General features: G+C 43.1%; 1 protein-coding gene and 1 long non-coding RNA gene across 9 annotated transcripts in view; one reads left to right on the top strand and one right to left on the bottom strand.

Annotated features, from left to right (window-relative positions):
• The window catches only part of LOC130285070 (aldehyde oxidase-like), a 147906-nt gene extending 133715 nt beyond the window's left edge, over nucleotides 1-14191 (bottom strand). For 2 of the 7 annotated variants that reach the window (XM_056536221.1, XM_056536215.1), the window contains exons 1-2: nucleotides 11164-11245; nucleotides 6361-6418 (exon numbers count right to left, since the gene is read on the bottom strand). In XM_056536221.1, the coding sequence (XP_056392196.1) occupies nucleotides 6361-6388 (28 nt within the window). In that variant the 5' untranslated portion in view covers nucleotides 6389-6418; nucleotides 11164-11245. Of the gene's footprint in view, nucleotides 1-6360; nucleotides 6419-9163; nucleotides 9237-9262; nucleotides 9360-9603; nucleotides 9625-9856; nucleotides 10366-11163; nucleotides 11252-14168 lie in introns of those variants that run through there. The other 5 variants (XM_056536217.1, XM_056536220.1, XM_056536216.1 and 2 more) reach the window with 5 other exon arrangements.
• The window catches only part of LOC130285073 (uncharacterized), a 115413-nt gene continuing 100007 nt past the window's right edge, over nucleotides 11268-26673 (top strand). For both annotated transcript variants that reach the window (XR_008847240.1, XR_008847238.1), the window contains exon 1: nucleotides 11268-11352. This is a non-coding gene — a long non-coding RNA (uncharacterized LOC130285073). The remainder of the gene's footprint in view (nucleotides 11353-26673) is intronic.

Raw genomic sequence — 26673 nt, forward strand, 5'->3', positions numbered from 1 at the left:
CTAACTTTGTTAGGTAGTGTTAGGGAGTCACATGTGGCTCTAGGGCCCTTAGTATAGAAATTCCAGCTTTTGGCAACTGCAGATACTTTTGAACATAAGTTACATTTAACAGCATTTTTGTTCTTTATTCCAGTTATTCGTGAGTTCCCTTTTTTTTCATATGGGGAGTATGATACCTAAGGGGCCGGTACACAGACATATTGTATTAGAATAAGCTGTATTAGAAAGTGGATCCAGTCTATGTATTATAGTGGACAGTCTAATCCAGGTTTTCAGTGTCTGCTTTTGACCCATAAACATTAAAGGGGATCTTCAGTACAATAAATGTTTCCCCTATCCACATGATAGGGGATAAGTCCACTGATCTCCTGCTGGTGCCCCAGTGTTCCAAACAATTATGTTTAAATTTCTGGATCTCCTAGCGTTCAGAGGGCCCGCGATCAACATGCTCCTCAATTTATCCTGTAGATAGGGGATGTCATGTACTGGAGTACCCCTTTGAGTATATTTGCAAGGAATATCCCATTTAATTATATTGTGTGTTCTACTGAGAAAGGGAGCCAGGGGGTCCCGAAATGCATGTAGCATCTGGATTGCTGTCGAAGAGCCAGTTTAGATACATTCAAAAGCTGATCACCAATATCTACATTATTTAATCCTAATAGTCACCAATAAATGGAACATTTAAGGAGGACATGAGCATGGTATATGGCATGATATGCTATCACTGTAAAATATATGTTTATACAGTGTCAATTAGCTATCATTGACCAAAAAACTATTCACAAAAATAGCTAGAAATATCACTTTATTATAAACCACATTAAAACCCTAATACACAATTGACCAAAAAAAAAAAAAGTTATAAAATCTACTGGTGATGATATCCTACTAAGTTAATACCGTTATCCTAATGTAAACACCCACAAAATCCCAACGTGTTTCCCCGTGTATCTGGTATCATATACCTGTTCATCAAGGGATCACAGAATAATAAACAGGAAGGGGAAATTCATATTAACATATGTGGTGTCCGAGTACCGCATTCTATACGGTACTTGTTAATTTATGGGTCCCCATAGCCAGAGTCCCTAGGACTTAGGGATCCCTCTTAGCCAGTCTACCCTTAGTCGCCTCTATTCTAGTGTATAAATCTATAATTTATCCATAGGTTAATGTAAATAGGATAGTATATGTAAATAAATGGTTAATTACTTGTTTCCATGGCGTCGCAAGGCCTTCGGATCATGTGATGCGTTCCAAGCTTCACTCTGGATGCGTTCCAGGCCTCACTTTGGTATTTCTAGCCTTGTTTTGGTTTTATTATGTGTATAGGACCTGTATAGGAAGTCAGATGATCACCCAGAAGCCTGTGTGACGGTGAGTGATAGCTGACCTTGGACCTATCAAATTAGGCTCCGCCACCTGTCCATATAAGGGACGCGGCAGCCATTTTAGTCCTCTTGTTCCTGGGTTGCTGAGCTAGCAACACCTCTCTTTGTTACTGGGTTGCCAAGCGAGCAACATCGCTCCATAGAACCTGTGCTGCTAAAAAACGTGAGTTAGGCCCAAGCCTCGCAGCAACAGCCGATCCTTAGCAAATATAGAGTGTATCAATCCCCAAACACTCTTCGGGACCACCGGACCTAATCTACCCCTAAATCTGTACGGATCCATGCACCAATTACCTTGATTCTATTAACCTGCAAAAGACGCAAGGTCCGCAGCAACTGTCAGTCACTGAAGTCTATAGAAGTGTATTGCAGAGACTGTAACTGTATTCTGAATGTACTGCAAGTTCAAGAGTAAAGTTTACGTCAGTTCAAGTTTAACTTCGTTGTGGACCTTCAGTCATTACCTGCATACGCCTATCGTTTCTGGGAAGGGCGGCGATAGGCCAAAGCTATACCTCAGTAATACCAGCCCTCACCCTGGCGTCATGAGTGACAAGGTTAATATTAACCCCTCATATACCGATACCATACCACCACCATACACCCCCCCCCCCCCAAGGGCTACCACACATACAATAAGGCATACATGTAATGAATATACAATTTCAGCAGGGGGTATATATATAGATTAGTCATAGGACTGATGTACACTTAGCACTTCACATAAATCACATTATAATGCTGGGCAGATTGCTTGTAGTTCCTTGATCCTATTAACAGATAAAGATCAGACAACACATACATCGCAGAGAGAGACAAATGTCAATAACAAGAATATGACAATGCAACACATTTAAGCAGAAGAGAATATTTGTGACAGAGAAATATAAACATAGCACAATAAAAAGCAACAATACATACAAATGCACTAATATTTCCTCTGGAGCCTACAGCAGCTTAGTACTGGAAGGATTAACAAATATGTTTAACTTTCTGGCACCAGTTGATATAAAAAAAAAAATTTTCACTGGAGTACCCCTTTAAGGATGTGAGTATTTCTACTCCAAAAGTTGTATAAAACTCTTCTATGTACAGCTTCTATATTGGACATATCACCCCATGACATCATTGATGTTATTGTGCAATATGTGCCGTAAGTCTGTTTTAAGAAACTATTTTTTAGTTGGACTAAGTCAACAAGTGTTTTGGGCATGTTTTATGATAAATCACTACAATTTTATGCATAGTATTTCGTTTTTATGACTCATTAGGTGTCTTGAGTGCCAATATTCTTTGTCCTGCAATTTATACTTTTGCAAATTTTTGACATGCAGAAAGAAAGGGTTGTTTGGGCAAAAGATTTTTTTTTTTTTTAAAGTGTCAGGGTGCTTTAACAATAAAAATAAAGAAAATTCCCTTGCTGATCACATACTCTTGCCATTCCAACTGTACTTGAGTCCCAGTTTCCTGGTCCCCATATTAAAACAAAGGAAATGCCCACTCAACCAATCACTGGCTGCAGCCAATCAGTGGCTGAGGTGGGTATCAGTGATTGGCTGAGTGGGCCTTTCCTGCAAGTTGAGACTTCACTTGGAAGCAATGAGCAGCAGGGACTTGGGCACTGTCGGAATGGCAGCTGCAGTGGATAGGAAAGGTGAGTATCTATTAATTTAATTTTAGGCACCCTGACCATCTTTTTAAAAAAGGCCCCTTTTCCTAGACAACCTCTTTAATGTGTAACCTTGCTGGTTTACAGACATATTGTTACAGCGAGCGCTCCGATCCCCGCCACCGGATCGGAGCGCCCGCTGCCTACCTCCGCTGCCCCCGGTCCCTGGCGTCTCCCGGTCAGAGTTGTCCTTTTGTCCTGGGGACGCGGCTCGTGTGGCGGCTGGCCACCGCTCACGCACCGCGTCCCCCTCCTTCTCACCTGCGCTCCGGCACGCTGCGGCCCCGTCCTAGTCATTCCGGCTCGCGCGGCCCCGCTCCCCAGGGCGCGCGCGCCGTCTATGGTAAATTTAAAGGGCCAGCGCACCAATAATTGATGCGCTGGTTCCTGATTTCCCCACTGTGTCCCTGCCTATTTAAGAGCTCCCTCCCTTCCTGCCCTTGCCGGATCTTTGTGCCTAGTGCCATTTTGAAAGCGTTCCCTACAGTTGTGTTTTGCCTTGCCCGTTGCCGTACCCGTTGCTATTGTCCTCTCGCCTGTGAACCTTGCCGCCTGCCCTGACCTTTGCTACGTCCGACCACGCTTCTCCTTTGTACTACGCCTGTCTCAGCAGTCAGTGAGGTTGAACCGCTACCGGAGGACACGACCTGGTTGCTAGCGCCGCAGCAAGACAATCCCGCTTTGCGGCGGGCTCTGGTGAAAACCAGTAGCGACTTAGAACCGATCCTCCAGTGCGGTCCACGCCAATCCCTCACTGACACAGAGGATCCACCACCAGCCTGCCGAATCCTGACACACATACGGCATTATATATGTCAGCACATACCTTTGCTGTCCAGTAAAGAAGGAGGTCTTCTGCATTACTAGAAAACATGTTTTATGCATGTTTGTGATCTATAATTTCCTATCACATTATTAAGTATATACTCTTTTGGCCTATAATGCCATTAAATACTGTATATCGTTACTGGAATTGAACACTTGGGTCTGAATAGTAAATCTGAAAGCAGTCACTGCACTATATAACTAAGGCATGGCACCTCTATAGGTAAGAGATTTAAAGGGGTTATCCAGGAATAGAAAAACAGAGCTACTTTCTATCAAATAACGCTCGCCGTCTGTCTCCCGGTTAGGTGTGTTTCTGCAGCTCTGTTCTATTAAAGCGAAGGGAGCCAAGTTGTAAAATCACACTCAACCTGGAGATAGACATGAAACTGTTTTTGATAGAATTTACCTGTGTTTTTCTGTTCCTAGATGACCCCTTTAAAACAGCTCTAACACCAAAGCCTGGCACATGAGCCATATATCTGGCAAATAATATTCAGCTAAAAAACTGGTCATTCGCACTTGTTCTTTTCTGTCTAAGTGCTCTCTAATGACACCTGCCTCGGGAACTGTCCAAAGTAGAAGCAAATCCCCATAGCAAACCTCTCCTACTCTGTGCAGTTCCCGAGACAAGCAGAGATGTCAGCACTGTTGCCAGACAGAAAAGAACTCAACTTCAGCAGCTGATAATTATTGGAAAGATTAAGATTTTTTAATAGAAGTAATTTACAAATCTGTTTAACTTTCTGGAGCCAGTTGATATAAAAAAAAAAAAAAAAAATTTTTTTTCCTGGAATACCCTTAAAACAACGGACATCACACTCAAACCTGATGAGCTATATTGTAGTTGTGTTGAATTTATTACTATTCAAGTGTTTCACTACAACTGCTATTACTATAATGAAGTTAAAATGTCAGTGAATTTGCTTTACTAAAACATAAAACTACAGTAAAACAGAAAGGGATTGAATCGTAATTACTGTACATGAACTGTGTGACTGCTGCATACCTTCTGACCGGGGGAAGTCAGCTGCATACTATATAGTAAAATTAAATAACATGTAATGACATTATGAAGTCATGTGCTTTCTTGGGTCTTTGGAAGCTTTTTGAATAACAATGTGAAAAGTTAAAAATAAATGCAGATTTGCTTCAAACTGTATGATAAGGGAAATTGTTTTTTCAAGTCACCCGCATCCATTTAATAATACTGAACACTTATACTGTAGTACGGTAGATGAAAATAAATTTGTAAACTGTGGGAGAATTCAAGTCTGCACTGCAGGTTGGCAGAAAGTCAACATTTTTGCACAAACGCCCAGTGTATTAGTAGCTCTGCCCGAATCTACTACATATTACCCAGGTTAAATGGTTCAACTATAGAACGGGGTGTGAAACGCCAGTCTTAGTAGATTCCCACTTGTGTGCTCCTAAAACATAGTGCAATTTGTTCCAATTAAAGGGTCTATTCACAAGGCCGAATTTCCGTATGTGGAATTCCGCACAGATTCCGCCTCAAATTAAAGCCCAATAGACTTCTATGGGATTCCGCACTCCCATTCACACTTCTGAATTTCCGCACAAAATCCGCATAAGCCAGAAACTACCCAGATGAATGCGGAAGCGGAATTGGTGCGGAAATTCTGCCCTAAGGCTGCGTTCACACTGCAGAATTTCTGGGCAGAATTTCTGCCGGAGATCGAGCCGGTGGCGCTAGGACCACGCGTACTGCATTGCTGCCCCCATAGACTGCAATGCACTTCTGGGTGGATCTTTTCGGAGATCTGCTCAGAAATGCATTGCCATCTATGGGAACGGCAATGTAGTCCACACGGTCCTAGTACCGCCGGCTCGATCTCCGGCAGAAATTCTGCCCAGAAATTCCACAGTGTGAACCCAGCCTAAGGGTCTATTCACAAAGCAGAATTTCCGCTTGCAGAATTCCACCTCAAATTAAAGCCCATAGACTTCTATGGGATTCCACACTACCATTCACACTTCTGAATTTCTGCTTGACTTTGCATGGAATCCATGGAGCTTTCGTCAGGTGTCAGTTCTGCTTGCAGTATTTTTTCCCGCTAAAGTCCTGTTATTTAGACGGACACAGTGATGGAGCTCCTCAGAACCGAGCACCACGCTGATGTGAACAAGGCCTTACATTATTTGCACATAATGTTTGATGTGTTTAAGACACTTTGGCACTTTACAAAGTTGGTATTGCTTGAATTAAAAAGAAACATGATTTACATTTTTGCTGCAAAAGTAAGCCAAAAATGGTCTAAACTTAGACTAGACAGTCTAAAGGCAAATTTTCAAACAACTTGAGCCATGGTAATAAATCTTTCACGTTATTAGACTGTCTTGTCTAAATTTATACTTTTTTATTTATCTGCCCAATTATGTCATGTATCTTGCATTTTAATATTTTCATGCAATTTTCAATGACTACATTGCAGACATGCAAAAGGATACATTTTCTTCTGAGGTACGGCAGCAGCATCTGTGCTGGATCTGCCTTCTCCTCAATTATCTATAGTGCAAAATAAAAGAAGAAGTTAAACGAATAAATAGAAGTCACACGAAAATCACCCATAGCCACCGATAATATTTTGTAACTTAAAGGTTCACAGACACAATACATGCAACATATAAGGGGAAACCAAAGTGTGCAAAACCAAGTATCCACGCCATATCCATAGATAGTAGACTGCATCATACTTTTAATGTAGCCACCTATTCAAATGTTACCATTTTATATGAAAATTTTCTTGTGAAGCTTATTTTTTTTATCATTTCCATGATAGTAAAACTACTGTTAAAATCCATCTTTTTCAGCAGTTCTTGGGTAAGGGTGAGCCTATATTTGCATTGCTTTCAATATTGTGTGGTTACGAAGTAGTTAGTTTAATAATGCCCTTTTCTCTTCTCTATGACTTTATTTGCCAGTAGGGTGTATGGATGTATGTAGGGTCCATGGAAATATATAATGATTATACAATAGTGCATGTAAAATAAATCTTTTGCGGAATATATGATGTTCTGAAATCGAGACACACAATGTAATATTTAGCATATATTGAGGTAATAAAGGTTTAGGCATGAACTTCTATAAGCAGTGAGACCCAGTCATCACCGTGACACAAAGATGGTTGTTAGGTCACATGGGATAATTACCATGGTGGTTGGCACAGAATCTCATATTGGACGCAACAACAATTTTCTTCTGACATAAGGTGCAATGGTTGATGGCTAGTGGAAGAGGATGTGTATTTGCCTTCTGTAGGGCAATATTTTAGCATCATGTGTATATTTCATCAGCACGTAAAATGATTCAATGTTTTTTCCTATGCTGTAAGGTCACAGATAGATGGTGTGCATTACTCCTGTACTGTGACATCACTGTTTAATTCTTATATATACAGTTATGTGTAGATGATCCTGTGACATCGCTCTACACATTATTTTTACCAATGTGACATCACTATGTGCATTATTTTAATTGTGTAACATTGGAGCTTAATGTACTGTGACATCATTGCAAGCATTATGTCAGTTTATGATTATCAGCTGGCACTGCCAACACCATTCTGAGAGTCACAGTGCCCAAGGCTGACACTCTGGGCTTGTCAGGTTTGCATGTATTATTGGGCCAGCATGCAATCACAATTAGGGACTTTTTCACTTGCTGTAATTTTTTTATGATCTATGCCATAATATGTAATTGTGGTCGGTATTACATCAGCAAAACAATCAGGCCACTATTTAAACGATTTGGGGAACATATGCACTCATCAATCATTCATGACTCATCAACCACATGCATGAGGCCCACGTGGTTAACAAGGGTTATATCTTTGAGCCGGGAACCTTTGATACGAGAGACAGACTTTATTCTGAGGACTAAAACCCTAGCCCTATTTATAGAAATCAATTGATACCTATTAATGTTCAGAAATTTGCTAAGGCATAGCACTGATTAGTGATATCAGCAATCTACTTGTATAGTCTGCAGGAATGGTCTGATCAGCTTGATTGCTCCCTTGATTGGTCCCTTGGTGCTAATAGCATTAGGGACCTGCAGTCTATGGAGTGAGGCAGCCAGTGCATACAGGTACATCCTGCATCCTCTAGGGGTTAACATTTCACTGACTTTTAGAGGAGCACTGCAGTCTTAGACAATTATACCCTATCCTGCGGATAGCGCATAAGTGTCTGATCGCTAAGGCCGCTGGGACCCCCCACAATCTCCTGTACGGGGATATGGCATAACTGCAGCTCTGTGTCAACAGACACGCCTCCCCATACTGCTCTATGGGGATAGCAGAGGATGGCTTCATCTTCGCCCCTCCCATAGAGATACATGGAGGGGGCATGTCGGCCACCACGTCGTGCTGTGGCTGACAAGCCTCCTGCACGGGAGAGCTGCATCTCCGTACGTGGGGGTCCCAGTGTTCGGACCCCCCGCGATCAGACACTTATGCCCTATTCTGCGTTTAGGGGATAAGTGTCTATGGATGCAGATCTCCTTAAGGGTAGGGTCACAAGTAACGGATCCACAGCGTATTTTACGCTGCAGATCCGCCAGTGACCTGACCCATAGTGTCCCTCCCCCCCCAACACCCAGCCCCCTGGCCTGCTAGCAATCTGCCGCTCCGAGCAGCCACACAGGGGTCACAGAGTGTACTCAGACATCACAGAGCAGCTGCGAGGTCTGAGTACAGAGACTCGCAGGCCCCGGTGTGGGTGCTCGGAGCAGCGGATTGCCGCTGCAAGCAGGCCAGGTGCTGGGTGAGGCAGGGCGGTGGGAGAGAGGGTCAGTGGTGGCAACAGCTGGAGGCACACTATGGGTCGGGTCACACTGTGGATCCGTTACATATGACCCTACCCTTAAGGTATATTCCGGCAGCCCCTGCATTTTTAAAGTTAACGCAGAAAGGTAATCGTTATCCATGTGTCCCGAAAAGATCTTTCGGAACACAGGGATGTCCTGGTTTTCCCCGCCTGGTGAATTATGGCCACGTGCCCACAGAGGGGGCTCGGCGTGCCACCTGTGGCATGCGTGACATAGGTTCTCCATCACTGCCCTACACTGTACTTCCAGTCAACTTTATTTCATAACATTACTGAATTGGCTGTAGGTTATACATTTTTAATTGATACATGGTTATAACTATAGTTGTAGCAGCTGATATGGGGCCAGAGGATAAGGGGGCGCTCTCTGGTCCTAGAACATTGTGGAGGGATAAATGTGTTGCAGTTCGGCTGTTGGCCATACCTTTATGAGGCTTTTTATCTCACCAGGATTTTTTTTTTCCACCTGGTGCAACGTCTAAAGCAGGGGTCAAGTCCTGGAAAAAAAAGTGTGGGAACTCACCCAAGATTTCTAATACAACCCCCCCTTGCGTTGTCACGTTAGTCCGTCACGCCCCCTCCCATAGACTTGCATTAAGGGGACGGGCCATGACATCACAAGGAACAAAGCTGTAAAGTCATGATACTCCGGCCCCTGTATCACGTCATTACGCACAGAGCAAATTTGGTCTGTGCAGTGATGACAGCGGGGTGCCACAGCCAAGATCGCAGGGACCCCCTCGATCAGACATCTTATCCCCAATCCTTTGGATAGAGGATAAGATGTCTAGGGGAGGAGTACCCCTTTAAGTACCAGGACACCAAGATGTATATTTACATCCAATGAGGGAGATTTATTAAAACCTGTGCAGAGGATAAGTTGACCAGTTGCCCATAGCAACCAATCAGATCACTGCTTTATTTTTATTTTTTTAAAAGGCCTCTGAAAATGAAAGCAGCGATCTGATTGGTTGCTATGGGCAACTGCTCCACTTTTCCTCTGCACAGGTCTTTATATATATCACCCCAATTTTCTCAAGGGGTTATCATTCTGATAATACACTGTAACAAAAACCTTCTTATGTCCCTATCATCGTGATAACACACTGTAACAAACCTCCTCATGTAATCTTCTTAGAACTGGGGTGATACACTGTAACAAACCTCCTCATGTAATCTACTTACTACTGGGGTGATACACTGTGACAAACCTCCTCCTCATGTAATCTCCTTACTACTGGGGTGACACACTGTAACAAACCCCCTCCTCATGTAATCTCCTTACTACTGGGGTGACACACTGTAACAAACCTTCTCCTCATGTAATCTCCTTACTACTGGGGTGATACAATGTAACAAACCTCCTCATGTAATCTCCTTACTACTGGGGTGACATACTGTAACAAACCTCCTCCTCTTGTAATCTCCTTACTACTGGGGTGACACACTGCAACAAACCTCCTCCTCATGTAATCTCCTTACTACTGGGGTGATACACTGTAACAAACCTCCTCCTCATGTAATCTCCTTACTGCTGGGGTGATACACTGTAACAAACCTCCTCCTCATGTAATCTCCTTACTACTTGGGTGACACACTGTAACAAACCTCCTCCTCATGTAATCTCCTTACTACTGGGGTGACACACTGTAACAAACCTCCTCCTCATGTAATCTCCTTACTACTAGGGTGACACACTGTAACAAACCTTCTCCTCATGTAAACTCCTTACTACTTGGGTGACACACTGTAACAAACCTTCTCCTCATGTAATCACCTTACTACTGGGGTGACACACTGTAACAAACCTCCTCCTCATGTAATCTCCTTACTACTGGGGTGATACACTGTAACAAACCTCCTCCTCATGTAATCTCCTTACTACTGGGGTGACACACTTTAACAAACCTTCTCCTCATGTAATCTCCTTACTACTGGGGTGATACACTGTAACAAACCTCCTCCTCATGTAATCTCCTTACTACTAGGGTGACACACTGTAACAAACCTTCTCCTCATGTAAACTCCTTACTACTAGGGTGACACACTATAACAAACCTCCTCCTCATGTAATCTCCTTACTACTTGGGTGACACACTGTAACAAACCTCCTCCTCATGTAATCTCCTTACTACTTGGGTGACACACTGTAACAAACCTTCTCCTCATGTAATCACCTTACTACTGGGGTGACACACTGTAACAATCCTGCTCCCCATGTAATCTCCTTACTACTGGGGTGACACACTGTACCAAACTCCCTCCTCATGTAATATCCTTACTACTGGGGTGACACACTGTAACAAACCTCCTCATGTAATCTCCTTACTACTGGGGTGACACACTGTAACAAACCTCCTCCTCATGTAATCTCCTTACTACTGGGGTGACACACTGTAACAAACCTTCTCCTCATGTAATTACCTTACTGGGGTCACATGTCTCCTCCAGCTCAGCCCCGCCTCCTCCACAGCATCACACAGGTCCTTCAGTCACGATCTCTCCTTTTCCTCCACAGCTAAGCTCCGCCCCCAACATGTGATGATGACATCATCACAGGTCCTACTTTTCCAGCATCCAGCAGTCCGGGCCAGGGGAGAAGACAGAGGGAGGGTAAGAACAGAGAGGTCGGTCCTGCAGGACTAGTGTAACAGGGACAGCGTTCCTCCTGTGGAACAAGCAAAGGAACGCCGTTCCTGTAGGACTCGAGCCCTGGTCTAAAGCCAGTTTTGTAAGCCATGTCTGGGCTGGTGTATGTTTATAGTGTAATTGAGGGCTATGCGCAAATCTGTAACTTTTTGAGAAAAGTCGCAGTTCATAAATCTTTTACCACTGCAAAGTGAAAAAGCAAAAGTGAGCACCAAAGCCATTTTAGTAAAAATCACTTCGGCAACATATGGCACTTTTTGCTCAAGTGCGACAAATCTGCAACAAATTTTCACAAAATGCAGTGTAAAAAGCTTGATTAATGTCCCCCATGTTTTTTTTTTTAATCTGGTTGGGTGAAAATTAAAAAAAATAGTGGGTTGGGTGTTAATTGGCACACATTGGAGATGTATCAAAACCTGTGCAGAGGAAGAGTGGTGCAGTTGCCCATAGCAACCAGATCACCTTTTTAAAGAGTTTCGCTCTGCTTGGTTGCTATGAGCAACTGCTCCACTCTTCCTCTACACAGGTTTGCTAAATTTTCCTCATAGTGTTGCAATGTGAACCAGGGGTGGACTGACAACTTATGGGGTCCCCGGGCAATAGAGGATCATGGGGGCCCCATGCATGTTGGCGACAGGAAGCTTAGCATCATCAACCAATGAGGAGGCTGATGCTGGCTGATGTCCTGCAGTAACCCTTTAGACACCGCAATCAAAGTCAATTGTGGCATCTAAAATAGTAAAAACCTCATGGCTAGCTCTGTGGGTTGATCGGGGCCCCCCGCAATAAAATTGCAGGGTGAAAGCTGAGCTGGGAGGAAGGTGGGAGGGCCCTTACCTACCTCCATCTGTCTCATCAGCGCTCCAATAGTGCAGGCAGCCTGTAATAATGCAGCGCCTACAACAGTGATCAATGCTGTTCTACCGCACAGCATTGTTCAGTGTTTGCAATCTGAAGGTCACATGGTCTCGTAATGGTCTCTTATGGAATAAAAAATAGTGAATAAAATGAAAAAAGAAAAAGTAATTAAATATGAATAAGCCCCTTATCTAATAAACTATTGAATCTCCCCCTTTTCAAAAATGAAATTATATAAAAAGAAAACAAACATATGTAGTATCACTGCGTGTGTAAATGTCTGAACTATAAAAATATGTTAATTAACCCCTTAACGACGCAGGACGTATATTTACGTCCTGCGCCGGCTCCCGCGATATGAAGCGGGATCGCGCCGCGATCCTGCATTATATCGCTTCGGTCCCGGCGCTCATCAACAGCCGGGACCCGCGGCTAATACCACACATCGCCGATCGCGGCGATGTGCGGTATTAACCCTTTAGAAGCGGCGGTCAAAGCTGACCACCGCTTCTAAAGTGAAACTGAAAGTATCCCGGCTGCTCAGTCGGGCTGTTCGGGACCGCCGCGGTGAAATCGCGGCGTCCCGAACAGCTGATCGGACACCGGGAGGGCCCTTACCTGCCTCCTCGTTGTCCGATCGACGAATGACTGCTCCGTGCCTGAGATCCAGGCAGGAGCAGTCAAGCGCCGATAATGCTGATCACAGGCGTGTTAATACACGCCTGTGATCAGGATGAGAGATCAGTGTGTGCAGTGTTATAGGTCCCTATGGGACCTATAACACTGCAAAAAAAATGTAAAAAAAAAGTGTTAATAAAGGTCATTTAACCCCTTCCCTAATAAAAGTTTGAATCACCCCCCTTTTCCCATAAAAAAAATAAAACAGTGTAAAAAAATAAATAAATAAACATATGTGGTATCGCCGCGTGCGTAAATGTCCGAAATATAAAAATATGTCATTAGTTAAACCGCACGGTCAATGGCGTACGCGCAAAAAAATTCCAAAGTTCAAAAAAGCGTATTTTGGTCACTTTTTATACCATTAAAAAATGAATAAAAAGTGATCAAAAAGTCCGATCAAGACAAAAATCATACCGATAAAAACTTCAGATCACGGCGCAAAAAATGAACCCTCATACCGCCCTGTACGTGGAAAAATAAAAAAGTTATAGGGGTCAGAAAATGACATTTTTAAACGTTTAAATTTTCCTGCATGTAGTTAGGATTTTTTCCAGAAGTGCGACAAAATCAAACCTATATAAGTAGGGTATCATTTTAACCGTATGGACCTACAGAATAATGATAAGATGTAATTTTTACCGAAATATGCACTGCGTAGAAACAGAAGCCCCCAAAAGTTACAAAATGGCGTTTTTTTTTCCGATTTTGTCGCACAATGATTTTTTTTTCCGTTTCGCCGTGCATTTTTGGGTAAAATGACTAATGTCACTGCAAAGTAGAATTGGCGACGCAAAAAATAAGCCATAATATGGATTTTTAGGTGGAAAATTGAAAGGGTTATGATTTTTAAAAGGTAAGGAGGAAAAAACGAAAGTGGAAAAACCCTGAGTCCTTAAGGGGTTAAAATGCATAGTCAATGGCGTAAACATTAAAAAAAATATATACTGAGAAAAAGAGCTTAGAATCAGCAAGTCCAGAATTGCTGTTTTTTGTCACTTCATATATCACATAAAAAATTAACAGAAAATAATCAAAAAGTCCAATGAAAACAAAAATGATAAAAATTACACATCACAGCACAAAAGATGAGCCTCACACATAGAGAAAATTTTAAGCACTTATTTTCATACAAGAAGTTCTTCTTAAAAGTAGTAAAATAAAATAAAACCTATAGTATTTTGGGTGTCATTGGAATCGTATTGACCATAAGAATAAAGATAATGGGGGAGATTTATCAAAACCTGTGCAGAGGAAAACTTGCCCAGTTGCCCATAGCAACCAATCAGATCGCTTCTTTCATTTTTATGAAGGCCTGTGGAAAATGAAAGAAGCGATCTGATTGGTTGCTATGGGCAACTGGGCAAGTTTTCCTCTGCACAGGTTTTGATAAATCTCCCCCAATGTGTCATTTATGCTGAAAAGTGCACTGTGTAGCAACGGAAGCACCCAAAATTAGCAAAATGGAATTTTTTTTCCAATTTTGCTCCACAAATATTTTTATTTTTTAGTTTGACAGTAGATTATGTGGTGAAATGAGTGATGTCACTAAAAACTTGTGGCGTATTTATGAGTTTCTCAACCAGGGTGCCTCCAGTTGTTGCAAAACTATAACTCCCAGCATGCCCAGACAGCCAAACTCTGTCAGGAAATGCTGGGTGTTGTAGATTTGAGACACACATACACATAGCTACAACCCTGCCCCCTCTCCTCTCCTCACATGCCTCCAGTGGTTGCAAAACTACAACTCCCAGTCCCAGCATGCCCAGACAGCCAAAATCTGTCTGGGCACGTTGGGAGTTGTAGTTTTGCAACAGTTGAAGACACACTGGTTGATCAACACAAATACAGTGGTCCCTCAAGTTACAATATTAATTGGTTCCAGGATGACCATTGTATGTTGAAACCATTGTATGTTGAGACCAGAACTATATGGACTCTGGTAATTGGTTCTGAAGCCCCAAAATGTCATCCAAAAATAGGAAAAAGTGAGGATTAAAGAAGAATAAGTAGATAACTAATATAGATAAAGCAAATCCTTATATATAAAAGAAAGAAAGATCTGCTGGGAGCTGTAATCACTGTCTATGTCAGATTTTTCCAACCAGGGTGCCTCCAGCTATTGCAAAACTACAACTCCCAGCATGCCCGGACAGCCGTTGGCTGTCCGGGCATGCTGGGAGTTGTAGTTTTGCAACAGCTGGAGGCACCCTGATTGAAAAACAATGGTTTATAGAGGACAGGAGCTTCTTCAGGGTCACACAGTGTCCCAAATGGAGCCGCCCTTACTTGGTTTCCAAAGGAGCAGCCAACCCTGGCACAGGTAAGGAGTAGTACAGAACTTGTAGTTCCTCCCTGTACTGTAGGGGGCGCTACCAGACAGCCAGTCAGTGCATGCACTTCAGTAATAGAGGGGATTTACCAGTAAAAGGCCAATTCTGATTGGTCAGTTCCTCCAGTAGTGACACGTTTCACAGATCTGGACTTTTATTGTATGTTGAGTCTGGTTTCAAGTTACAATGGTCCAGAAAAGACCATTGTATGTTGAAACTATTGTATGTTGAGCCCATTGTAAGTTGAGGGATCACTGTACACAGTGGCGTAGTAAGGGGGGGGGCGAGGGGGGCGGCCCGCCCCGGGGGCCGCTCACAAGGGGGGTGCCAGGGGCGGACTGATCCGCCGCCCCACCACGACTACTGAGGATCCTGGACACTCGTCCCAGATCCCCAGCAGTAAGCGCTACATTGTCCTGTATGCGCGATACACGCACATACAGGAGAAGGCGTACCCTCTGTGTCAGCCGCATCTGCAGCTACACAGAGGAGACGTGACCTCCGCCCCCACGCAGCACACAGTACAGGCGCCGATGACGTCACTCATCAGCGCCTGTACTGTGGAGGGGAGAAGATGCGGGCCCTGCAGCTGAGGAGATCGCTGCGTGGGATATCAGGTGAGCATCCTTTTTTTATTTATTTTTTCTCAACTCTGCCTGTACCTATGGGGAAGGGGGGGGGGGGGTTACTCTACATATACCTATAGGGGAGGAGGGGGGGAGGTTACTCTACATATATCTATGGGGAAGGGGTGGGGTTACTCTACATATATCTATGGGGAAGGGGTGGGGTTACTCTACATATACCTATGGGGAAGGGAGGGTTACTCTACATATACCTATGGGGGAGGGGGTGGGGTTACTCTACATATACATATAGGGGAGGAGGGGGGGGGTTAGTCTACATATACCTATAGGGGAGGGGGGGGGGTTACTCTACGTATACCTATGGGGGAGGCGGGTTACTCTACATATACCTATAGGGGAGGAGGGGGGGAGGTTACTCTACATATATCTATGGGGAAGGGGTGGGGTTACTCTACATATACCTATGGGGAAGGGGGGGTTACTCTACATATACCTATGGGGGAGGGGGTGGGGTTACTCTACATATACCTATAGGGGAGGAGGGGGGGGGGTTACTCTACATATACCTATAGGGGAGGGGGGGGGGGGTTACTCTACGTATACCTATGGGGGGGGAGGGGGTTTACTCTACATATACCTATGGGGGGGGGGGGGGTTATTCTACATATCTACCTATAGGGGAGGGGGGGTTACTCTACATATACCTATGGGGAAGGGGAGGGGGGGGGGGTTACTCTACATATATACCTATGGGGAGGGGGGGTTACTCTACATATATACCTATGGGGAGGGGGGGTTACTCTACATATACCTATAGGGGAGGGGGGGTTACTCTCTACATATACCTATGGGGAAGGGGGGGTTACGCTCTACATATACCTATGGGGAAGGGGAGGGGGGGTTACTCTACATATACCTATGGGGAAGGGGAGGGGGGGTTACTCTACATATACCTATGGGGAAGGGGAGGGGGGTTACTCTACATATACCTATGGGGAAGGGGAGGGGGGTTACTCTACATATACCTATGGGGAAGGGGAGGGGGGATTACTCTACATAAACCTATGGGGAAGGGGAGGGGGGTTACTCTACATATACCTATGGGGAAGGGGAGGGTGGGGTTACTCTACATATACCTATGGGAAAGGGGAGGGTGGGGTTACTCTACATATACCTATGGGGAAGGGGAGGGGGGGTTACTCTACATATACCTATGGGGAAGGGGGGGGGGTTACTCTACATATACCTATGGGGGAGGGGGTTACTCTACATATACCTATGGGGGAGGGGGTTACTCTACATATACCTATAGGGGGGGAAGGGGGTTACTCTACATATCTACCTATAGGGGAGGGGGGTTACTCTACATATACCTATGGGGAAGGGGAGGGGGGGTTACTCTACATATACCTATGGGGGGGGGGGGTTATTCTACATATCTACCTATAGGGGAGGGGGGGTTACTCTACATATACCTATGGGGAAGGGGAGGGGGGGGGGGTTACTCTACATATATACCTATGGGGAGGGGGGGTTACTCTACATATATACCTATGGGGAGGGGGGGTTACTCTACATATACCTATAGGGGAGGGGGGGTTACTCTCTACATATACCTATGGGGAAGGGGGGGTTTATTTTGTGTGGGATTTGGGTGGAATAGGAGCGTGGCAGAAGATTGACGAGCTGCAGAGCCTAGTAGGGGCCCTTGCCTTATTTTGGTCTGTGGGCCCTGAGTGTTGTCAGTCCGCTCCTGGGAGGGGGTGTAATTAAGGTAGGGGGTTAAATAAAGGGGGTGGGAGAGGGTGTGTAATTAAGGGGGGGTGCCAAAGGGGGGGGTGCCAAACAAAGGGTCCGCCCCGGGTGTCAAATGCTCTAGGTACGTCCCTGACTGTACAATCTCCTCTTCACATGCAGGGCTGTGTGTGAGAAGGCACTTACAGACAGATAACAGTCTTCAGTGCCGGTGATCTCAACTGACCTCGGAGACGGAAGGAAGGTAGGGAGGGGTCAGGGCACAGCAGAGCAGACGTCCCTAGCGTACGGGCGTATACTAAGGAATGTATTTTTTTCTTAAAGGGCCAAGATTCACAGAAGGAGCAGCAAAGCTCTATCTGTGTCGTAAGAGACACTGATACAGAAACTCTGCAGCTCCTTATAATATCTACAGGCCTGACCTAAAAGAAAAAAAAAAAGTGCTGGCAGTGTGGGCAAACCTCAGTGCCCGAGTGCCCGACCTGTCAGTCCGCCCTGATGTAAACACTATAGCCTATGTGCCAAAAATATGGCACATAACCAACCAACCCCCCCACCCCCCCAAAAAAAAAGTCAAATACAGTTTAATCTATTGCCCCCCAGTATCTTAGTGGTGCTACCTTTACTTTTTGCTGCTTATGCTGCTGCTTCCTGCATCTCATAGCTCTGTAATATTGTCATTTTGTTGTTTTAAATATTCGCAATATTTATTTTTACAATTCCTTTTCGCTCTGTATGAGGGTGCAAACTGTGAAAGGATATATAGCAAAAGGGAAAGGGGGTTGTAACAAAGGGCAATTGTAACGTGAATATTTGTGAAACATTCAGACCAGCTAGATCTATGGCTTAATCAATTACAGCCTTCTCAGCACAGAGTTCAACGTAAATCATTTGTGACATTTATGAAAAGCGTCTAGTGGGTGATCTACATCCTAAATTCAATTTGACTCGCATTCCATGCTAAAATACTCAGATGACTTCTATATAACAATCGCAGACTTAATTGCCCACATTTTTTTGGTCACTTGACCTAAAAGGGGTTGTCCCGTGATCAAAATTATTTTACAGATGTCTGGAAGGTGGTATCAAAATAAAAAATAAAGTATAATCATCTACTCCAATCCCCCGTGCTAAATCTCATGGTCTTCTTGGCTAGTTCCTGATTCCCAATGATGTGCCTTTCCCACAAGAACTGCTCTCCTTAGCCAATCACTGACTGAGGTGGGATCCCACAGTGACCAGTGATTGGCTGAATAGGGCAATTCCTGCAGGAAGATATGATATTTCATCTGGAATCACCAAGTAGCTAAGGGGACTAGGAGCATTGGTGCAAAAGCTGTATGAGATTGGGGAAGGTTAGTATACCTTCTTTTTATGTTTGCACCACCCTCTGATCCACAAACAACACCTTTAAGTGTGCTCAAGCCTTATTATTTAAAGATAAAGGGGGTGGAATTTTTCAAAACCTGTGTATAGAAATAGTAGTACAGTGTCCGATTTTTTGTATGCTTCTATATATGAATAAAGCAATCAGATTGGTTGCTTTTGACAACTGCACCACTCTTAGCAAAACCTCTACTCAAGTTTTGATAAATCTACCCCATGGTCTAGGAAAGGGCCCATTACAGTCATTTTATGAGGTTGCCCTTATCTGGGCATGTTCTCCACCTGAGTCATGTAAAAATTCGACATGGACTGGATATTTAGCACCTGGGTGTGTGCATGTACAGTATGTCAGATGCCCCCCTTAACTTGTAACAATAACTTATGCACAAACAAACATTTTATATATATATATTTTTTGTGGGTGGCCTTCTGAAAGGTTGCAATGGCTGCATTGTTCCTAGATGCCACAATCTCACTTGTTTAACATATCTGCAACTTCTTATCTCCAGACAGAGTGAACGACAGTGAAGAACTTTTGGATGATGCTCTATATAGTATCTGAATGATCTGTTGGTAACTTGTATTGATCCCTGGGATCGATACCCCCCCAATACCACATTGCAATAAAACAGTGCATCAGTAACCCCCTTCTTGCCCCACATGCCATTTATAGTAGTACTGTGTAAATCATCAGCCCAGCACAGATCAAGCAGTGTAAAGTGCACGTTCACCAGCCTTTATCATAGCACAGCACAGAAGTGTAGGTGATGTGATTGGCTAGAAAAGTAAGGAAGGAAGTAACTGTGTGTTTGTGTGTGTGTGTAATACTGACAAATAGCCCGGCTCTGGTACCATCCTATGAAATAGAGAGAGAAATAGTTGTACAACAAAGAGGGGCCTCTCAGAGGCTCAATATTAACCCGGGGTTTTTCTGTTTTTGCCTTTTCGTTTTTTGCTCCTTGCCTTGAAAAATCATAACTCTTTGAATTTTGCACCAAAAAATCCATATGATGGCTTATTATTTGCGCCACCAATTCTACTTTGTAATGACTTCAGTCATTTTGCCCAAAAATCAATGGTGAAAGGAAAAAAAAATCAAAAAATCATTGTAAGACAAAATTGAAAAAAAAAAACGCCATTTTGTAACTTTTGGGGGCTTCCGTTTCTACACAGTACATTTTTCAGTAAAAATTGCAACTTCCCTTTATTCTGTAAGTCCATCTGATTAAAATGATACCCTTTTTATATATATTTGACTTTGTCGTACTTCTGGAAAAAATCATAACTACATGTTGGATAATGTATAAGTTTAGCATTGTCATCTTCTGACCCCTATAACTCTTTATTTTTCCGCGTATGGGGCGGTATGAGGGCTCATTTTGATCAGAAGTTTTTAGCGGTACCATTTTTGTATTGATAGGGCGTATTGATCATTTTTTCATGATATAAAAAGTGACCAAAATGCACTATTTTGGACTGTGGAATTTTTTGCACGTACATCATTGACCGTGCGGTTTAATTAACGATATATTTTTATAATTCTGACATTTCCACACGTGGCGATACCACATTCTTTTTTTTTTTATTTACACTGGTTTTTTTTTTTTTAAATGGGAAAAGGGGGTGATTCAAACTTTTATTAGGGAAGGGGTTAAATGATCTTTATTCACTTTTTTTTTTTTGCAATATTATAGCTCCCATAGGGGGCTATAACACTGCACACACTGATCTTTTACATTAATCAATGGTTTCTCATAGGAAACCATTGATCAATGATTCTGCTGCTTGACTGCTCATGCCTGGATCTCAGGCACTGAGCAGTCATTCAGCGATCGGACACCAGGAGGGAAGGTAAGGGACCCTCCTGCTGTCTCACAGCTGTTCGGGATGTCACGATTTAGCCGCGGACATCCTGAACAGCCCCCTGAGCTAACCGGCAATGATTAATTTTCACTTTAGACGTGTCTAAAGGGTCAATAGCGCGCGGCACTGCAATCAGTGCCTCGAGCTATTAGCCACGGGTCCCGGTCCTGTTGTTAGAGTCCGGGCCCGACCCGCTGTGACATGGGGCAACGCCGTGGCCCCTGGTTATAGAACGTGAGTGGACTCATGACGTTCCGGTACATCATGGGTCCTTAAGGGGTTAACAGGGAGAACACTAAAATCACCTTGTTACCCATTCCCAAGTGTTAATCTACTAAAACCAATAAATCCATGGATGAACTTTTTTTTTTCTTTTTTAATCATATATATTATTTAAAAAATCTGTCATTGGGGTCACCCCTTCTAACTTGTTGGACAGGCTTCTAGTGCTTGAGGAAGCAGAAGCTGTGACGTCATCACCGAAAAAGGAGGTTAACGGGTGAATGGGGACATGGATTTGCCTGTGGTAAGTACCATTTTCTTTAGTGCCACCCGTACTACAAGCCTGTACCAAGAGGTTAGTTCAGGTGACATTGATGACTAATTTCCTTTAAAAGGTGCACATACAGGGGGTGATTTATCAAAACCTGTCCAGAGGAAAAGTAGCTAAGTTGCCCATAGCAACCAATCAGATCAATTTTTTCATTTTTCAAAGGCCTTTTCAAAAATGAAAGAAGCGATCTGATTGGTTGCCATATGCAACTCAGCAACTTTTCCTCTGAAAGGGGTTTTGATCAATCTCCCCCACCCTGTTAATATGAAATGTGTATTCATTATACTAACAAATGAAGTAGTGGTATAAAATGATTAAGGTTACTTGGCTGACAATTCCCATTCCTGGTAGGCTGCTCACAGGTTGCAGGCTGATTTACCCAGCATGTTTTTAGTGTGTTCGTTCAGTCAGGGATAGGCAGCCTAGATTATTATATCCTCTTCTTTTCCAACCTTCTAATCTCTATACATTTCTTCCTCCTATCCCCATGCTGTTAGTACCAAAATGTTACATAGAAGTCGCTGAATGGGAATTTGTTATATGTATTATTGTAACCACTGTGTACAAGTGTTTAATTCAAGCTGTTTCCCGGCTCCGAGTTTAATAAAACCCTGAAGAAGAAGGTTGAAGCCAGATGAGAATTTACTGCATTTATGCATATTTTATTACATCCAAATGATAAAATACCAACAAGAATTGATAATAAGTATGATCATGACACTTACGCAAAATATAATGTTTCTTATGTTATTATTAGGATAAATTTTGATTTAGCAAAAGCATTTGATAAATTTTCTCAACAAAGGCTCCTGCGCTAGTTACACTAAACAATTATTGTACCACATTGCAGGAGAACTAAGCTGCCGGTTCTCTGAACAGCCAATCAAATGTAATGTTACTAAAATGTATGAACCTTGGCTGCCTACAAATAAAAAAAATGGAACTTGTAGTAATACCAGAGCAAGCAAAGGATGAGTATTAGATAACAACAGAATAAGTTTCAATCAATGCTAAGAAACAACTTAATATTGGGTTTTGGGCACTTCACTATAGACTAGATATAGAAGAGCAGATTAAGGTTACTACTGTGTATGTGCAGCTAGATGAGGGAAAATGGATAGGAGGTCTCATAACATTAAAACATGCAAAAACATTTGTGACTAGCTTAGCTTGGAAAACCAATGTCTTAAAGGTGATCTTATTGACGTGCATAAATCTAGGATTAATTTAAATATTGTCAATATGAACTGCACACTAGACTACACAATGTTGATATAGCATCAAAGCATTCGTCTTTATCAATATAGGTAATTGAGTGCATAACATAAAATGAATGCCAATGCACCAACTAAGTGGGTTTTTATAGCCACTTACCTTTCTCCCATTTACAAAAAAGATAAGCTGATCCGATGTGGCACCTACAACCATGGTTTCAGAGACCAAGCTGAGTTACAGTCCGAGCAGATGTTTGACATTGGTACATGGTAAAAGTTCTACTTTTATTGAAAGTAATGAAAGGAGGAGTACAGAGGAGGAGGAGCCCATGAGTAGAAACACTTCCTATTGAGTTTTGGAGAAACAAATACCCTTGTATCCTTCCTACAGCTGAAAATCTGAGTATTTAGCTTTTAATTGTTAGAGTGTTGGAGCTCAGGTTTTACAGATTTGCACAGACACAGATAAGTCATAACATTAAAGAGTTATGAGAATTACAATGAATAGCTCTTTTACAATGGCAACTGTGAAGGGAAGATATATAAGCCATCAAGCTAACTGTTAAAGCAGTAAAAATAGCAGCCATAAGGACTTAGAGTGACTTAGATATGGGCCAAATAGTCATCAGAGGTGGCTCTAGCATAAGGCCATATAGGCCACCGCCTAAGGCCTCGCGCTAGTTGGGGGATTTGCTCAGGGCCCCGACTGGCGCAAGTTACTCCCCACTCTCCGGCCGACCACCGGGATTGAAGTTTAATAAATTGGTTCCGGTTCCTTCCTGCCTGCAGGCGGCGGGCCCCAGCGCTGCACCTGACCAGCCCCTGCTGCCCCTCTGCCACTTTAAGAGAATGGGCTGTTGGGGCTGGTCGCTTGCCACAGAAACGGCTGCTGGTTAGTTCCCTGACCGCCCATCCCCGCCTGCTCACCACAGAGACAGCAGACGGACACTGCCTCACAGCCTCTGCGGCTCTACTCCCCACCCGTAAGAGGAGCTCCAGTGTCCTCCTGTAACAGCACCGATCTCACACCGGCATCATTGTAAAAAGCAGCAGGTCAGGAGGAGGTCAGACCATCCTGAAGTGACTGTGGCGGGGCCTGGCAGCATGCATGATGAAATGCCAGTCTGTGCTGTGCCCTCTGACCTTTCTGGCCTATACTATATACAAAGTAGTATATGCAGTATGGGCCAGCCAGAGGGCACAGCACAGACATTGGTATACAGTGACATACTTCTAAGCTGCGTGATGTACCATATATATATATATATATATATATATATATATATATATATACGCATATATATAGCAGCCAGGGCAGTGGGTACCTCACACAGCTGATGTCTATAGCTCCGCAGTATTATGTCACTGTATACTAAAGTATGTGCTGTGCCCTCTGCCCTGCCTGGCCCATACTACATATGTAATATATGTAATATGGGGTAGCCAGTTCAGAGGACACAGCACAGACATTGGTATACAGTGACATACTTCTAAGCTGCGTGATGTACCATATATATATATATATATATATATATATATATATATATACGCATATATATAGCAGCCAGGGCAGTGGGTACCTCACACAGCTGATGTCTATAGCTCCGCAGTATTATGTCACTGTATACTAAAGTATGTGCTGTGCCCTCTGCCCTGCCTGGCCCATACTACATATGTAATATATGTAATATGGGGTAGCCAGTTCAGAGGACACAGCACAGACATTAGTATACAGTGGCATAATAATACTGTGGGGCTATATACATACTACCCTGGCTGCTATATATATGCATATGTATATTACAGCCAGGGCAGGGCAGCACAGCTGATGTAAATAGCCCCGCAGTATTATGTCACTGTATACCAATGTCTGTGCTGTGTCCTCTGAACTGGCTAGCCCATATTACACGATGTGGGCATGCTAAGAGTGAGCTAAATTAAAAGTGTAATAAAAAAATAAATAAAGGTGCTAGACACATAAAAATTAGATGTACATGGTGGATTAGGTACTGAGTGATACATTAAGAAAAAACATTTTTTGTTGGATCTGATGGGTACGCTTTAAGGGTGGAATACCCTTTTAAGAATGTTTCAAACAACTGATACTCTCTAATGGCAGTTACACTACACTGCAGTTGTTCAGGTATCCTTTTAGGAAAGTGACAAAGAGTTGAAAGCGTTAACTTGAGATGTGGGGAAATTGGATGCCATCTGTGGGATGTGCTGTAAAATGAAGTCCAGTCTATGGAGGCGTTGCCTCACAATTTCCAGGACCCAGAGGATCCTCTGCTAATGTCTTAAAATTTATGACAGGACCCCTTCATAAAATTTGTAGAGTCTTTGTCTTAAAATACCAGAGCTATTTTAGAGGCAAAAGAGAAACCTAGACAGTATTAGGCTAAGTTTCTACTTGTTTTTTTTTTTTTTGGGGGGGGGGGGGGGGGGGGGGGGGGGGACGCCAAGAAAAACGCCAATTCTGATGCATGGCGTTTTCTTCGGCCAAAAACGCTGCAGTCAGATGTTAGCTGTAAATCAATGAGAAATCGCAAAATTCTACACTTGGTGTTTTTCACTTTGGCGTTTTTTTTTTTTTTATCCTTTTGACGTTTTTTCACTCTTTTTTGGCGTTTTTCAGCTCCTTGGCTGTTTTCCAAAATGGCAGCATGTTGAGCCGCTGGCGATTTTTTAGTCAAAAGCCTATGGGAGTGAAAAAATGCCAAGAAAAACGATATGTGGGTTTTAACTTTGGCGTTTTTGCAGGCGGTTTTTATTCTTTTTTTGGACTTTAGCGATCCAAAAAAGTGATGGAGATACCTTTTTTAAATAACATTTTGTAGAGTACCATTAAAAAAATAAAATAAAAAAGATACAGTAGTGAAGGAAAAAATTGTATCTATTGAAATTTATCTTTTTTATAACAAAATTTGTATTAATTTTTAAACAGGGATCAATTTATGTGGGCGGGCAGGGACGTAAAAATGTAGCCGACAATAATAAAAATGTAGTGTGTGTGTTTTTCACTTTTTTTCTTTATTTTTTAAATTTTTTTAGGTAGTACTACTACTCTCAGCATAGAACACACTGTTCCATGATGGGAGTAGTAGTACATGTACTAATAGACAGATCGCCCATTGCGATCCTCCTGTATAATGTATAGATCCTATGGCCCCTGCACTGCTGTATATATACACCTATTCATATTTCCCGCAGAGAGCTGTGATTGGCCAGATGGTTCCAGCCAATCACAGCTCTCTGTGGGAAATAGGAATATGTGTATATATACGTCAGTGCAGGGGACCATAGAACAGCGTCCGCCCACATCTATACATTATAAAGGAGGATCACAGCGGGTATCAGTAGTGACATCCACTGTGATCTTTCTTTAACTGCAAGAGCGTGCTCAATGCTGGGAGCTGTAGTACCTGCATTAATAGACAGATCACAGCGAGTGTCAGAAGTTACTTTCGCTGAGATCTGTCTATTAATGCAGATACTACAGCTCCCAGCATGCAGCAGAGTGTGCTCCATGTTGGGAGTAGTAGTACCTGCAGGTAAGAACAGATGACAGCGGGTATCACTACTGACATTGATCGTCCTGTCTATTGCAGAGATGGAGCGGCTTTCTCCTGCGCTCGCATCACTGCTCTGTACTCCGGCCGGCCACTCACTCATATTTCCCTTAGAGAGTGGTGATTGGCTGCAACCATCCGGACAATCACCACTCTGGGCGGAAAATATGAATGAGTGATGTTCTATTCACATCACTGGCCGGAGTACAGAGCAGAGATGCGAGCGCTGTATAGAGCCATTCGCATCTCTGCTATATTATGGACGATCGCATCGGGTGTCACGACTGACACCCGGGGCGATATGTCTATTAGTACAATTACTACTACTCCCATCATGGAACAGTCTGTTCCATGCTGGGAGTAGTAGCACTACCTAAAAATGTAAAAAATGGAGAGAAAAAGTGACACACACACACACTTTATTAAAATCAAAATTTAGTTATAAAAAATATAAATTTCGTTAAATACATATTTTTTCCATCACTACTG

Source organism: Hyla sarda, chromosome 8, assembly GCF_029499605.1.
Source record: "Hyla sarda isolate aHylSar1 chromosome 8, aHylSar1.hap1, whole genome shotgun sequence".
In the NCBI taxonomy this organism is placed as follows: Eukaryota; Metazoa; Chordata; class Amphibia; order Anura; family Hylidae; genus Hyla; species Hyla sarda.